This window comes from Thamnophis elegans, chromosome Z (genome assembly GCF_009769535.1).
Source record: "Thamnophis elegans isolate rThaEle1 chromosome Z, rThaEle1.pri, whole genome shotgun sequence".
NCBI classification, from domain to species: domain Eukaryota; kingdom Metazoa; phylum Chordata; class Lepidosauria; order Squamata; family Colubridae; genus Thamnophis; species Thamnophis elegans.
Genome location: NC_045558.1, coordinates 126,851,017 through 126,867,606, shown reverse-complemented (window position 1 = coordinate 126,867,606; position 16,590 = coordinate 126,851,017). Strand labels below are relative to the sequence as shown.

General features: G+C 41.1%; 1 protein-coding gene across 1 annotated transcript; it reads left to right on the top strand.

Annotated features, from left to right (window-relative positions):
• The first annotated feature begins 6,845 nt into the window (after nt 1-6,845).
• LOC116521673 (olfactory receptor 11G2-like) lies at nt 6,846-7,938 on the top strand. Its single transcript, XM_032236330.1, has 2 exons — nt 6,846-7,783; nt 7,923-7,938. The coding sequence occupies exons 1-2, from the start codon at nt 6,846-6,848 to the stop codon at nt 7,936-7,938; spliced, it is 954 nt and encodes a 317-aa protein (XP_032092221.1).
• The last annotated feature ends 8,652 nt before the right edge of the window (nt 7,939-16,590 follow it).

The window sequence follows — 16,590 nt, the reverse complement described above, 5'->3', positions numbered from 1 at the left end:
CAGTGGCTAAGACGCTGGGCTTGTCGATCAGGAAGGTCAGCAGCTCAATGGTTTGAATCCCTAGTGCCACGTAACAGAGTGAGCTCCAGTTACTTGTCCCAGCTTCTGCCAACCTAGTTTAAAAGCATGTAAAAAAATGCAAGTAGAAAAATAGGAACAACCTTTGGTGGGAAGGTAACAGAGTTCCGTGCGCCTTCGGCATTTAGTCATGCTGGCCACATGACCATGGAGACATCTTTGGACAGCGCTGGCTCTTCGGCTTTGAAACGGAAATGAGCACCGCTCCCTAGAGTCTGGAACGACTAGCACATATGTGCGAGGGAAACTTTTACCTTTTATCTTATGATCTCCTTCCCCAATTTGTGTGGCCTCTAGGCATATGGACTTATCCTTCAGATTTCTCAGTAATCGCCATAGCATCTGCCTAATTCTGGGAACTGAAGCCCATGTCTACATAAACTCCAAAACCACTATGGACTAATCCTGGCTGGAATGTATCCTCACTGGCCTGAAAACTCTTCGTTGCTTTTCTCCACTATTAAATCCAGATAGGCAATTCCTTTTGGCATTCCTACTGGCTGTTCATCTAACCATCACCAACAGACCTATTGGTGGTATGAACCTTAATGTCTCTATGCCAGGTAGCTACTCACAGGGTAGGAATACTTGTAAAAAAAGAAAGTTGGAGCATTTGGCAAAGATTTGAGAACATATCCCCAGAAAGGAAAGAGAGATTTCAGAGTGGTAAGGAACTTAAAGATGGACCTTATATTATATATTTGTGCCATCACCCAGGTTTTCTAAGATAGCTCCTAAACTCAATTCCAAACTGTCACTGAAGTATTATACATTCTACTCAAGCTGCCTTCCCCAAGCCCCTTACTATCTATGCATCAAACTACAGTTTGCAGCACATCCCACCAGGAACATCACTACCAGGAACTATAATCCAACCTCTCTATTTGATTGATTATTCCTGAATTAGTCAGTAGTGAAATTCATTTTTTTTTTACTACCAGTTCTGTGGGAGTGGCTTGGTGGGTGTGGCAGGGGAAGGATACTGCAAAATCCCCATTCCCACCCCGGCGCCAGCCAGAGGTGTTATTTTTCAGTTCTCTGAACTACTCAAAATTTCCGCTATCGGTTCTCCAGAACCTGTCATAACCTGCTGAATTTCACCCCTGGAATTAGCCCTTAAAATTTGTGAATCAGAATTCCTTACCACAGGTTCAGAGCCACCCCAGGATGGCATTTGTCATGCTAATTTCATCTGTCCAGATCTGGTGCACAGAAAAGAAGAGATGGGATGATGATATGAAATGAGGAGAGGGGAGGGGAGGGGAGGGGAGGAGAGAAGAGAAGAGAACTTTATTGTCATTTTTTTACTGCAAGCACACTGGCCCACATTAAAAATGAAATTATGTTGCCTGCTCTCAAGAGAAAGTTTATATCTACCCAAACACATGCATGATAAACACACCCACACACTGAGAGAGAGAGAGAGAGAGAGAGAGAGAGAGAGAGAGAGAGAGAGAGACAGAGACAGAGACAGAGAGACAGAGAGACAGAGAGACAGAGAGAGACAGAGAGAGACAGAGACAGAGAGAGACTGTAACTGAATCTACAACAAAACTGTGACTGAATCTAGCCATTCTGCTTTTTATATAGAAAACTCCTGGTATAACATCATATATAGGTTTTGGTTCCTATGTTCAAATGACTTTGATTTAAACCTACTGATTTATTATCTGCTGCCAAGTCAGAGTTGACTTCTAGTGCCCAGATAACTAGACTTTCTCCAGAAGAATCAAACCTGTTGCTTACAACATTGATCTTGTTTAAAAAAAATAATGACACTTACCTTTCCTCTCTTTTTCTCCTCCTAAACTTAAAGAAAAGTGAAAACTTCATTAAGAGTGAATTGAGGATTCCTTCTTCAGCTCAAAATAAGAATTAATAGATTATGGATGTGGGTTTATTTGAGAATACATTGACAGATCAGTGTTTTTTCATGACACAAGGATGAAAGGACTATTGGATTTAGTGATTAGAAGATAAGAAGGTTAGTTAGTGTTGTTGAGGGTAATATGCTGACTCTATAAACCTCTTAGAGTGGGCTATAAAGCACTGTGAAGTGGTATATAAATCTAAGTGCTGTTGCTATTGCTATAGTGATGGAAAAAAACAAAACACCAACACTGCAAATCTTACCAGATTTGGAAGAATTCATCTACAAATCCAGCCAACTTCTCCATAATGAAGAGCTCACCAATAAAAGCAATCAAACACCCTATTTTCATTATTCAAGGTCTCAGGAGAGTCCTGTCCACAGAGAGTGATAAAGTGAACTCCTTTTTTCCTCCTGTTTATTTGGCATTTCTATGGAGAAAAGATGAAGGGGAAAAGGAGTGAGAGGTAGCCTTTTCTACCACCTTCTAACTTAGTATTTCCCAGCTCAATTTGTTTTTCTTTAAGTGAGATTTGCCAGTTTAGCCCATAGGAAAAGACTAATTCTCCCTAGGCCATCCCACTCCGCCTATTAACTTTCACTGGATAGTTTTTAAAATGTTGTATTTTCAGTGAGTTTAAAGCAAACTGTCAAAAAATTTGTGTATGAGGTTTTTCAAAAAACAGTTTTCTCTCATTGGTTTCAGATTAGCACCATCCGAAGTTTCTAAAACCTTTTTTTTTAACTTTTAATAAAAGTAAAACTTTTTTTAAAAAAAATTAAAACTTTTTTTTTTACTTTTGTGTATTCTGTTGAATTCTTGCTCTTGTTCCGTTCATTTGCATTTGCTGGATGTCTTAATCAGGACAGCACTCAAAGTTCGCTTTCCCAAGCTTGATTCTCTACATTCCAACATTTAAAGTTAAATCCTTCTTTTAAATAAAGTTTTTCTCTCTATATCCCTTGTGAGATTGGTTCACATTCAATGGAAGTGGGAAGCATCAGACATAAGTGCAAAATTGCACAGTGAAATCTAATTGCACTCAGGTTTTATTTGCTTCTGTCTGATGGACAGAATCTTGCCAGATTAAAGTATAACATTTTAACATAATAGATACCAGTATGCCTTGGGAGATTCTAGGTTGTGGCTACCTTGATCTTTTTCCTCAATCCCTCATCCAATTCAGGACTATGCAGTCTATTGTCTTGAGCTCTGGAATATGTTACTTCCTCCCTGGAAAGCTGTAGTACTACCACTGACATCCTCCATTCCTTCTCCTTCTTCAGCTGCAAATTCCACCACAGAGAGATTGATACCATTTGATGCTATATTGCATGGGGAGGATGTACAGGCTTTCATTTATTTATTTACCGTGTTTTTCAGAGTATAAGACGCACTGGAGTATAAGACGCACCAAGATTTTGAAGAGGCAAATTTAAAAAAAAAGTTTTTGCACTCTACAGACCTCCCCAAAACAGCCTGTTTTTCACAAAAACAAGCCTGTTTTTATAAAAAAAAAAAAAGGCCATGCATAGGAGGCTTGTAGAGTGCTCCTGGAGGCTGGGGGGAGCAAAAATGAGCCAAAAACACAAACATTTCTGTCCTCTCCAGCACTCTACAGGGCTCCTAAAGGCTATGCACAGACATTTTTGCAAAGCAGGCAGGGTTTTGGGAGGCCAAAAATGCTGTATTCAGTGTATAAGATGCACCCAGATTTTCACCCTCTTTTTTGGGGGGGAAAGGTGTGTCTTATACTCTGAAAAATATCATATTTATTTACATAGCAATTACTAGGTAAGAACATAACCACAAATTTGAGACTCTTCTCTCAGACACATATGCTGGACTTAGAGGGTGCTAGATAAGAGTCAACAGAATTCAAGGGGAGGACAAACTTAGGTCTTTTGTGAGAGTGAAATGACTCCAAACTAATGACATGTTTGACTTGGTAAACTTGGTGTTTACAAGTCTGGCTCTGCTGGGTCATCTCCTATAATTGCAGCAGCTGGCACCTGTTTCTTTACAAAACAGATTAAACCTAAAACAAAATGTCAAGTTGATATCAGTATATTAAGAATTCAAAGGAGGCATACTCAAAGATCTTACAATACACACCAGAAGTTCAATGTAACATACAGCTGAGCCTTGAATACAAAGACAATAGGGCTTTGAAAGAACAAACAGGCAATTATTCTGTGAACACACAGGTAGTCCTCAGCTAATGAGGGTAATTGGTAAAATGCAAAAAGTCATGTGATCACGTGTTGGAATTCATTGTTGGAATGTATTTCTATGCAACAAGTACAGTAGTATTGAGCTGGAAGATGATGGTGTTTAACTAGTTTGAATCTATGATATATGCTCTATTCTCTTTTGTTCTAAGTAGAGTTTCCTGTTATAGTTGAACAGTTAAGCAGTAAAGCACATGGTGACTGTACTCTTTGTTTGGTCTGTGGTGCTATATATAAACAGGATTTCTAACACCATGTCACTTAGTGAAGGCAATACCTGTACTCACCATTGCCTCATTGGCTGAGAAAGGAGCATGGGTTGTTAAGCAAGTCCCAGGTTAACAAGCAGATAAGGCACAGAGCAAGAGACATCACAAACACAGGAGGGATGGTTTAGCTACTGCTGGTCAGAGAACAAGTGTCTTACGACGAATAAGCATATCAAAGCTGGACATGGCTGCTGATTGACAGGGGCTTGAGCTGGGGGCTGGACTAGAAGACCTCCAAGGTCTCTTCCAGTTCTATCCTGCTTCTGATTTTTACCCCAAATCATGTTTCTGCTGGATTTCCTACTGTTTTTTGGTAGCCAGAAGGAAAGGTCATAAATTATGATCCCCTGACCTTAGAGCAGTGTAACCACCATAAATATGAACCACTGAGATCATGATTACATAACTGTTTTGAGTGCTTGAACAGCAAGAGCTTTGAGGACCAATCTTAAATGCCACTTTTTCAGTGTCATCATAACTTTGAATGGGCAGTGAACAAGTGGTTGTTAAATAAGGACCACTTGCCGTTTCTTTCTTAGGGAATTTCTTTTGTTTTCTCAAAGTTCTGCTCATATTCTTTGCCCAGGATTACCAGCATTCTTTGCTCTTCCAACTGTTCTACAGCTAAGGTGTTTTTACAGTTTTCCTCCACTAGTGTTTTTGTAATAGGATATTTGCTCAATTTGATTCTACACAGCTGAGGCTAGACTTTGGCTTCTCTAGGAAGATGTATGTGGATTAGGGATTTTAATCCGACCCCACCAAAATCTCTTGCATTCATGATAAGAAGCAAATGAAAATCCCTTGCATGAATCCTTGCAAGGAAAACAAAATGGCAAGAAAATGGAACAAGCTATGCTTTCTGTCTCAAACTCTACTTTTCCATAGCAGAAAGTATTTTCATAGGATGAAAGGTGACCAAAATATTTGGAGGAAGATGGAAGGTTTTTTTTAAAAAGACTTTTAGGTCTTCACAAGTAACTCCTACATGATACACTATTATATTGGTTTGTTTCCTCTATATTAAGCTAAAAGCAAAGCCCAGCGGTTGGGGAATTACTTTTGGGAATAGTTCCCTAAATTAGAAGGAATTAATGATTTCCAAAGGGACGTAGCTTTGAGTTTGCATTTGATGGACCCAGTTCCAAATATTTAAAGTCAATCTTTAAGCATAATTTTAGACTCAGAATCATTTTGTCGTTGGATAACACCTTACATTCCTGCTTGCTACCCTAGCTAAACATATAATGAGTCATCATCTGTTCCTCCCACTATGATGCTGCATTTAGGACAATTCTTCAGCTAGATGTATCAACATTTTGCTTATGCATCAGACACTGGGAAGTGTCATCAATGTAAAGTTAGCTGGAGTCAAACTGGATGAGGTATCTTTGAATGAAAATCATTAGAAGTAAATGATCTTGACTTGAGATCCAAGAAAATGTGGATCTCGCTATATGGGAAACAAGAGGAGGAAATAAAATTATATTTTCCTTTATATTTTTATTTTTAATTTTTTTATTAGGTTGTGAAGTATTATAAAATAAAAAAGTAAATAAAAGATCAATGAGGGGTGGTGGGAAAGGGAAAAGAAACAGTGACTTCCGACTGTCTCTGTTTGCAGTAGAATAAGGCATTAGCATCAAATCACAGGTTTTTGTTTTTCCATAATAATATGTACAAGTCATTTCTTTCTATAAAGATCTATCAGTCTAATGATCTGTAAAACCCAGTCAGAGTTACATTCTTCTCCACATCAAGCATGAAGTTCAGAAGTGGTTTCCACATGGAAACAAACGTACGTATGTTCTTTTCTTTAATCAGAGTAGTCATAAAACAATTTTCCATTATAAGCATAGTTTGGAAAATCTGTAGAGGACAAAAATAATTTGTCCTCTAGGGTTCCAGGGACACAACTTCTAATACCATTACAAAGGCTGAGGACGGAAGATTGGGTACATTGACTTAGAATTCTCCAGTCGGGGTATTCACCTGGTTCACACCAGTTCAAAAGGACCAGTTCCTAATTTTTTTGTTGAATTCAGCAAACCAGCTCCGAAATAGACAGACTAGTGTGCATTTATGTGCATCCAACACACTTGCTTTCTGCAAAGCCAGATTGCAGGAAGCAAGAGATGGGAGGCATGTGAATCTAGTCTGGCCATTTTGGAGCCGGTTTGCCAAACTCAACAAAAAATTAGGAATCGGTGTTGCCGAACCGAGTGTTAAATTATTTGATTCTCACCACTGGAGTTCTCCAAGACAGTTCAGGAGATTCCCCATTCAGATGTCATATGGTGTGGTTGCTCAGGTTTTCCTTTCCGTGGAAACAGAAAGATGGAAAGAGGAGACTTTTTTTTGTGGTAGGTAACGAGGTTCTTTTTATTGCCTTCCAGATGGAGTTGGTCAATACGAGCAAAGTTCAAGAGTTTGTTTTGGTGGGCTTTGGAGATCAGCACCAGATACGTCACCTGCTTGTCGTTATTTTTGCTGTTCTCTACATCCTGACTTTGACAGAGAACATTGTCATTATCATGCTGGTGTTCCTAGATTCCCACTTGGCTCAACTTCCCATGTATGTCTTTCTGAGTAACTTCTCCTGGCTGGAGATGTGTTATGTGACTACAACCGTGCCTCGCATGCTTTATGACCTGGTAACTTCCAAGGGGAACATCTCTTTCCATGCCTGCTTCCTCCAGTTCTACATCTTCTTCTCCCTTGGCAGCACAGAATGCTTCTTCCTCTCAGCTATGGCTTTGGATCGCTACATAGCCATCTGCCATCCATTGCATTACCTGCAACTGATGTCCAAATTTATCTGCTCTGCCCTGGTGTCTGCCTGTTGGATCCTTGGCTTTCTGTGGTACATTGTCCCTGTGATATTAATATCCAAGTTGTCCTTCTGCGGCTCAAACATCATCAACCACTTATTATGTGACCCTGGACCAATTCTATCCTTGGCATGTCCACCCCTAGGAATGATTCCTTTTATTTGTCAAGTGTTCATGAATACCATGTTTGCAGTCAACCTAATCTTTGTTGTGCTTTCTTACGGAATGGTGATTCTCACACTGACAAAAAAATCTAGCCAAGGGCGCCAAAGGAAGACTTTCTCCACCATCTTGTTCCACCTAGTAGTAGTCACACTTTTCTATGGGTCAGTAGCAGGGGTTTACTTAACTCCCGGAGGAGAAAGTCAATCAGGTATCAACAGATTAGCAACCATCTTCTACACCATCATTACCCCACTTCTAAATCCCTTGATATACTGCCTGAGGAATGGCCAGGTGAAAGAGGCTTTGGGCAGGCTGCTGAAAAGAAAAATGAGGTTTATGTAAAACAAGAAAATATTTTGAAGCCGCTGGAGAGAGTTGAGGATGAGACACATCCTCAGTTGGTAGGAGACTCAAATGTTTAGACCAGAAGTCATCAATCATCCTGTTAACGTGGACACATTTGGAATTTTGTGGCAGGTCCAGTGTCACATAATAGTTTCCGTGATGGCCATGGATAATCCCCAAAATTATATAACAGAGGGCAAATTTGTTTCCAAATCCAGCACTTCGGAATATGCTACTGCTTCCATTTATCCTCGTATTTTTCTGTACTCTGGATAAATATATGGGGCTCAGAAGCAGTTAGCAATGGATGGAAACTAATCAAGGGAATAAACAATCTAGAATGAACGAAGGATTTCTTGCCAGCGAGAACAATTAATCAGTGGAACGACTTGCCTCCAGAAGTTGTGGGTGCTCCAATACTGAAGGCTTTTAAGAACAGATTGGATATCCATTTGTCTGAAATAGTAAAAGGTCCGCTGTCTATGCAAGGAGTTGGACAAGTCCCTCCCTCCCTCCCTCCCTCCCTCCCTCCCTCCCTCTCTCTCTCACACACACATAAACACACACACACACACCTATCAATATTCATCCATCTTTCTAGCTAGCAGGCTAGCTCTATTTATCTCTATCTATCTATCTATCTATCATCTATTTATTATATCTGTATCTATATATCTATATCTATATCATCTATATCTATATCTCTATATCTATCTATCTATCTATCTATCTATCTCTCTAGATCTATACCTATACCTATATCCTAATCTATCTATCTATCTATCTATCTATCTATCTATCTATCTATCTATCTATCTATCTCTATCTATCTATCTATCTATCTATCATCTCTCTCTCTATCTATCTATCTATCTATCTCTCTCTCTATCTCTCTAGATCTATACCTATACCTATACCCTAATCAATCTATCTATATCTATTTCTCTCTCTCTCTCTCTCTATCTATCTATCTATCTATCTATCTATCTATCTATCTATCTATCTATCTATCTATCTATAGCAATAGCAATAGCAGTAGACTTATATACCGCTTCATAGGCCTTTCAGGCCTCTCTAAGCGGTTTACAGAGAGTCAGCATATTGCCCCCAACAATCCGGGTCCTCATTTTACCCACCTCGGAAGGATGGAAGGCTGAGTTAACCCTGAGCCGGTGAGATTTGAACCGCTGACCTGCTGATCTAGCAGTAGCCTGCAGTGCTGCATTTAACCACTGCGCCACCTTGGCTCTTATCTATCTATCTATCTATCTATCTATCTATCTATCTATCTATCTATCTATCTATCTATCTATCATCTATCTATCCATATCCATATCCATCTAGATAGATAGATAGATAGATAGATAGATAGATAGATAGATAGATAGATAGATAGATAGATAGATAGAGATAGGTAGATAGGTAGGTAGGTAGGTAGGTAGGTAGATAGATAGATATAGATTTCTAGCTATGTATGTATGTATGTATGTATGTATGTATGTATGTATGTATGTATCATCTATCTATCTATCTATCTATCTATCTATCTATCTATCTATCTATCTATCTATCTATTTATCTATCTATCTATCTATCTATCTATCTATCTATCTATCTATCTATCTATCTAATCTGTCTATATAAAAGTGCACTATTCTATCAAAACGAATGGCTATAATTCTGGTCTAGACCTTGGTCATGAGAATAGGGCCTTTTTCCTTCTGGGTCTTTTAAATTTGAATGTAAATCGTTGGTTTTCACGTACAAAAATAAGCCAAACAGTTTGGAAGGAATAGAATACGGTGAAAGTATGCAGAATACACTGAAAGTAAAATACTACTGTGGGATATACAAAAGTAGGATCCTTAAAGAACAGAAATGTCAGTTGCATTTGAGATATTGTTTAACACACTACTACTACTATATCTCTTGTCCATCGTTTCTTTTACTGTTGTTTATAATTGTTCTTAATTTTCAGATTCTCCAGCTTGTTCTGTTTGTTAAAGACTTTTTTTAAAATTTCTGAAAAAAAATTGTTATTAATAAATTGACTTGAAGCCAAATAAACATCTGATGATTATTCTATTTTAGATTAAGAATTCTGATAGATAAAATGACAAGGTTATGATCAATAATCATCTCTTGGTATCATACTGTGACCAAATCCCTATTCGGTGCTAAACCACCATGTGCTTTTCTTTGTATTGATATATTTTGCACTTAAATCCATGTGATTTGTAGGCCATAGTTTTTGGGTTAACACGTAAAATAAACTAAATGTGTTTTTCAATACACCATAGTTTTAAACAATGACTTTCAATGGAGATGTTCAACTTGGTGTAAAATTCCAAAACCATCTTGGAGAATTGCTTCTGAACTGTAATTTTTAAGTGGCTAAACGAGAAAAGTATAAATACAGGATTGATCAAATGTAAATTGTGTTTTACAGAATTACACAACAATAAAAGTTGGAAGGGACCCTGGAGGTCTTCTAGTCCAAACCCTTGCTCAAGCAGGAAACCCTATACCATTTCAGACAAAAGGCTGTCCAATCTCTTTTAAAATAGTGATAGCAATTAGCAATTATATACTGCTTCATAGTGCTTTTACAGCCCCCTCTAAGCAGTTTACAGAGTCAGCATATTGCCTCAAACAATCTGGGTCTTCATTTTACCCACCTCGGAGGGATGGAAGGCTAAGTCAACCTTGAGCCTGTTGAGATTCCATCTGCCAAACTGCTGGCTGCCGGCAATCCCCAGAAGCAGCCTGCAGTACTGCACTCTGACCACTGCGCCATCGGGGCTAAAACCCTCCAGTGTTGGAGCATTCACAACTTCTGGAAGCAAATTGTTCCATTAATTAATTGTTCTAGCTGTCAGGGTTTTTTTCCCCTTAATTCTAGGTTGCTTCTCTCCTTGATTAGTTTCCATCTATTATTTCTTGCACTGCCTTCTGATGCTTTGGAGAATAGCTTGACACCCTTTTCTTCGGTTCGTAAATGTTTTGCAAGATCCAATCTGGGTTGGTCACCGGGACAAAAGGTTTTGTCTTCCGAGTTTTCAGACTCATGTAGGAGCCTATGTTCAAGGAACTTCTTTCGAAAGAAGACATATGAAACCTCTAGCTCCGGTGATCTACCCAAGTTAGATTTTGCAATATTATCCTGGGACACATATATTTGCCTTTATTCATATATGTTTTAGGCTCTGGCCAGAAAAAGTAGCAATCTTGCTTTAGGATATTATTTAGCAGATTTGTACAGGTTAGCCCTCAATTTTCAACCACAACTGAGCCCAAAATTTATGTTGCTAAGTGAGAAATTTTTCAAGTGAGCTTTGCCCCATTTTTACGACTTTTCTTTTCCACATTTGTTAAGTGAATCACTGCAGTTGTAAATTAGTAACACGGTTGTTAAGTGAATCTGGTTCCCCCATCGACTTTGCTTGTCAGAAGGTCGCAAAAGGGGATCATGTCATCCAGGGACACTGCAACCATCATAAATGTGAGTCAGTTGTCAAGCATCTGAATGTAAATCGGGTGATCGTAGGGATGCTGAAATGGTCATAAATGTGAAAAAATGGTCATCTCACTTTTTTCAGTTCTGTTGTAACAGAACCATTGTAACTCGAGGACCACCTGTTTGATAATGTAAAGTCACCAAGGCTTTGTCTCCTACCCAACAGAGGTGGAAGTTCGGAGGACCGGAAAATATCATCCCCCTCCCCCCTATATTCACTGCCTTCCGAGTCCCAGCTGATCGACTTCCGAGTCCCAGCTGATCGGGTGGGTCTTCTTTTGTTGCCTTGCACGGGAGAACTGAGCTGGAAAGCAAGTTAGTGGGGTGGGGAGGGAATGGAGATTTTACAGTATCCTTCCCCCAGGAGTGGGGAGGAAATGGAGATTTTGCAGTATCCTTCCCCCTGAAGTGCATAGGGAATGGAGATTTTGCATTATCCTTCCCCCAGAGTGGAGTAGAAATGGAGATTTTGCATTATCCTTCCACCAGGATGGAGAGGGAATGGGGATTTTGCAGTATCCTTCCCCCTGGAGTGGGGAGGGAATGGAAATTTTGCAATATCCTTTCCCCTGGAGTGAGGAGGGAATGGAGATTTTGCAGTATCCTTCCCCCCGAAGTGCATAGGGAATGGAGATTTTGCAATATCCTTCCCCCTGAAGTGCATAGGGAATGGAGATTTTGCATTATCCTTCCCCCAAGAGTGGAGTAGAAATGGAGATTTTGCATTATCCTTCCACCAGGATGGAGAGGGAATGGGGATTTTGCAGTATCCTTCCCCCTGGAGTGGGGAGGGAATGGAAATTTTGCAATATCCTTTCCCCTGGAGTGAGGAGGGAATGGAGATTTTGCAATATCCTTCCCCCTGAAGTGCATAGGGAATGGAGATTTTGCATTATCCTTCCACCAGGAGGGGGAGGAATGGAGATTTTGCAATATCCTTCCCCATGGAGTGGGGAGGGAATGGAGATTTTGCAGTATCCTTCCCCCTGAAGTGCAGAGGAAATGGAGATTTTGCATTATCCTTCCACCAGGAGTGGGGAGGGAATGGAGATTTTGCAGTATCCTTCCCTGCCATCCCTAAGCTGCACCACAACCACCAAGCCACGCCCACAGAATCAGTAGTAAAAACTTTTGAACCCCAGCACAGCTGCCCAAGTACAAGAACTGAGTTTATCCTTGGCAAAACACTACAAAGGTAGTTTTCATAAGCAAATTGTTAGTCATCTTTAATGCCAGGAAACAGGGAGTTATTCTGGTCTTCTTCCTAAAATAAAAATGTAGATAAGAGATTCAGAAATCTCCATTATTTTCCCCTGGCATTTACTTGTTACATTAGTCCAAACGCTGCCACTTTCTCAAGGGAGAGAAAAAGAAACAAGTTAAACTAATTAAAGAGAAAAAAGCATTTTGGCATCATTAAGCAGAAGTACATTTGAACGTGGGCCTTTGAGCTCTCCTTCGGGAGCCAATTAAAACTGCCAGCTTTGTACAGCAACTTATCATTTCCTACAGAAACAAGCCAAGCAATTAAACAGCAAACAGTGTTTGCATTTAAGAATTGCGGAAAGGTTATAGCAATGTTACCTTTCTCAACTGGAAAACATAGTTGAGGAGGAATCTGTTCATACACATCAGTGGTGGGTTTCCAATTTTTTTTAGAATCTATTCTGTGGGTGTGGCCTATTTTGTGGGTGTAGCTTGGCAGTCATGTGACCGGGCGGGTATGGACAACTTGACATCATTCATGCACACTCAATCATGTGACCACCACCCCAAGCCTTGTGGCATTTTTGGGTGGGGACTCCTATGAAAGGGGAGGAGGAAGAGAGGGGAAAACCTCCTAAAAATAGACAACTGGAGGATTAAGGGTCGAAATTAGGGAGATCGGAGAAGACAAGACAGAGGGGAATCCAGTAGAAAGCTATCACACGCTGGGGAAAGAACTTTGGGAGATCGGAGGAGACAGGCAGAGGGGAATCCAGGAAAAAACTCCTGAGCTTGCCGCTGCTGTCTGGTGGATTGTGCCGCTGGATCTCTCCATGCTTCTCTGTTCACCACCTCCACTCCCAGGTATGAGACTTGACACCGAATTGGGCTAGGATAGTGCGGACAGGCAGGGGGAGCGAGCGATGGAGTTGCTTCCGGACGGGCAGGGGTTAGCGAGCCAACGACAGGGCCGTGACAGGTGTTCCGGAAGTTACTTCTGGGTCCATCGGTCGAACCTTCTCTCACCGGATTGGTAAATTTCACCATCCAGTTCTCCCAAGCCGGTGTGAACCGGCAGAAACCCACCACTGATACATATGCCAGTTAAGGAATGGGTACTAGGCTGGATTTTACGTCAAATTAAACAGTGGAGACTCCGAATTTAGATGTTATACTAAACCATGGTTTGGTTAACCGTAATTTATTTATTAAATGTATGCCAACCACCTCGTGACTAAATAAGCAGTAAATGAATTTGCAAAGTAAACTGTATGTATATACAGAGTGCGCTGCTAAGGGTTCACTGTAGCATCATATGGGAGAACCCGTAGCTAACGTTATGACCGGTTTGAAGAACCTCTAAATCCCACCCCTGGTTGGCCCCACCCATCCCATTCTGTCCCACCCCATCCCAGGAGTCTCCATGTAGCCCATTTTGGAAGTGAGGTAAGCTCTGGGGAGAATGGGCCTCCCAAACGTTTCAGAGGACCAAAAACAGGCCCATTTATCAGCTCCAGAGGGTCTCCAGAACCTGTGGGAAGCGGCTTCCATTCTCCCAGAGGCTCGAGGAGCCTGAGGAAGGCGAAAATGCCCCCACTGCTATGGTGCGAAGGCCAAGTAGGCCACGCCCACTATGGCTACACCCATACACCCAATGCAACAATCACACAATTCGAGTGGGGCTATAATCTTAACCCCAGGCCAGCCGGGACAGCCAGATCTTTACAGCAGCGCGGAAGGATTGGAGGGTGGTGAGGGTCCGAATCTCCACGGGGAGTTCATTCCAAAGGGACGGAGCAGCCACCGAGAAGGCCCTCCTCCGGGTAGTTGCCAGTTTGCACTTGCTAGAAGATGGAATTAGGAGGAGGCCTAATCGATGCGATCTAATCGGTCTGGTGGAGATAATTGGCAGTAGGCGGTCTCTCAAGTACCCAGGCCCACTACCATGAAGGGCTTTATAGGTGATAAGTAGCACCTTGAAGCGCACCCGGAGATCAACAGGTAGCCAGCGCAGCTCGCGGAGGATAGGTGTTACGTGGGTGAACCGAGGTGCACCCACTATCGCTCGCGTGAACATTTATACAATGTTAATCAATTTGGCCATTGCACATATGATAGATCCATCCACCCACCTCCCACCTGCGATTAGCTTTGTTGCTTTTACATCAGGCATGTTAATCGATGCTCCTATTCCTTCCTCCCTTATCGAACACAGCTTGGGCTGTTCCTCCCTAGGGAATAACACTGAGCTGTCTGATGTTCATTTAACAGCATTCTCTCTGGCTTCCTCCCACACCTCCTCCCTCTTCTTCTGTCTCACAGGCACATCTAGTATATTAACCAGCTTCATTTGTTGTTTTGCCTGTGATCTTGTAACTGGCCCGGCTCATTCCTCATTGTTCACATCTATTATAGCTTGAGGTAATGTATGTATATATGTATGTATGTGGATTAGTATGGCAGGTAATTTTTAAAAAATATTAACATAAGACAGTCAATCTGACATACAGGTAGCCTTCGACCAGTGGTGGGTTTCAAAAAATTTTAGAACCTTTTCTGTAGGTGTGGCTTGCTTTGTGGGAGTGGCTTGGCAGCCATGTGACTGGGTAGGAGTGGCTTGGTGGCCATGTGACCAAGTGGGAGTGGCTTGGCAGTCATGTGACAGGGTGGACATGGTCAACTTGTAAAATGTGGTGAAACTCACTTAACTCTTGCTTAGCAATCAAAATGTTGGCTCAGAAACTCTGGCATTTAAAGCATGCAAGCCTTAAAGCTGTCAAGTTACAAGACCCTTGCACCCCTAACCCTTCAGAAAAAAAACCCCAGGGGTGTTCAAACTTGACAACTTTAAGACTTGTGAGAATTCCTCCTCTCGCTCTTCATCTTGATGATGTGTGGACGGGCAGGGGGAGAGAGCTGGAACCGGTTCTAAACGGCACTGTAGATTTGTGGAACCTCTTCTATAGAAGAGGTTAGAACTGGCAGAAACCCACCCCTGCCCTCGATCTACAACCACAATGGAGCCCCAAATATACGTTGCTAAACAGGAGGGTTGTTAAGTGAGTTTCATCCATTTTACAGTGTTTCTTGCCACAGTTGTTAAGTGAACACGTAAAGTTGTTAAGTAAATTGTTCAATCATTAAACAAAGCTGATTCTCCGCATCGACTTTGCTCGGCTGGACAGATTACGAACGGTGGTCACATGACTTTGGGACAGTGCCACTGTCATAAATGTGAGTCAGCTGCCAAGTATCTAAATTTTGATCACGTGGATGCTGCAAGTCATAAGTGTGAAAAATGTTCATAAATCACTTGTTTTCAGTGCCGTTGTAACTTTTGAATAAACAACTGGTTGTAAGTCGAGGACTTCCCGTATTTGAAATTCTATTGTAATTCCCTTTTATAAAAGACAGATGAAGTCACTGGAGTTTTATTACAGGATCTAATGAACCTAAGACGCGTTGGCTCAGTGGCTAACACACTGAGCTTGGTCAGCAGATCAGCAGTTCAACGGTTCAAATCCCTAGCACCACGTAACAGAGTGAGCTCCCATTACTTGTCCCAGCTTCTGCGAACCTAGCAGTTCGAAAGCATGTAAAAATGCAAGTAAAAAAATAGGGACCACCTTTGGTGGGATGGTAACAGCATTCCATGAGCCTTCGGTGTTTAGTTATGCCGGCCACATGACCACAGAGACGTCTTCGGACAGCGCTGGCTCTTTGGCTTTGAAACGGAGATGAGCACCGCCCCCTAGAGTTGGGAACGACTAGCACGCAGCTTTACCTTAATGAACCTAATTCTTCATCACTTCCTTTAAATTGGCAACTTTAAGAAACAGTTTTAGACTGAAAATAAAAATAAAAACCCAAGGTAATTATTTGCACATCATTGCCAAGGAAACTGCATCCATTTATGCCAGCATGAGTTGAAGCTCTATTTGAAGATGTCACTATCATTAACTCTTCTTTACATATGCTTATTATACATATAAAACGGCTGGATTCATGTTATAGACCCTTAAAGAAATCAAATTTGTACCGGAAATCAAAGTGTACAGGTTTCCTATGTTTTACAAT

Coding starts and splice junctions, on each gene's coding strand:
- LOC116521673 (XM_032236330.1), top strand. CDS start 6,846: ATGGAGTTGGTCAATACGAGCAAAGTTCAAGAGTTTGTTTTGGTGGGC.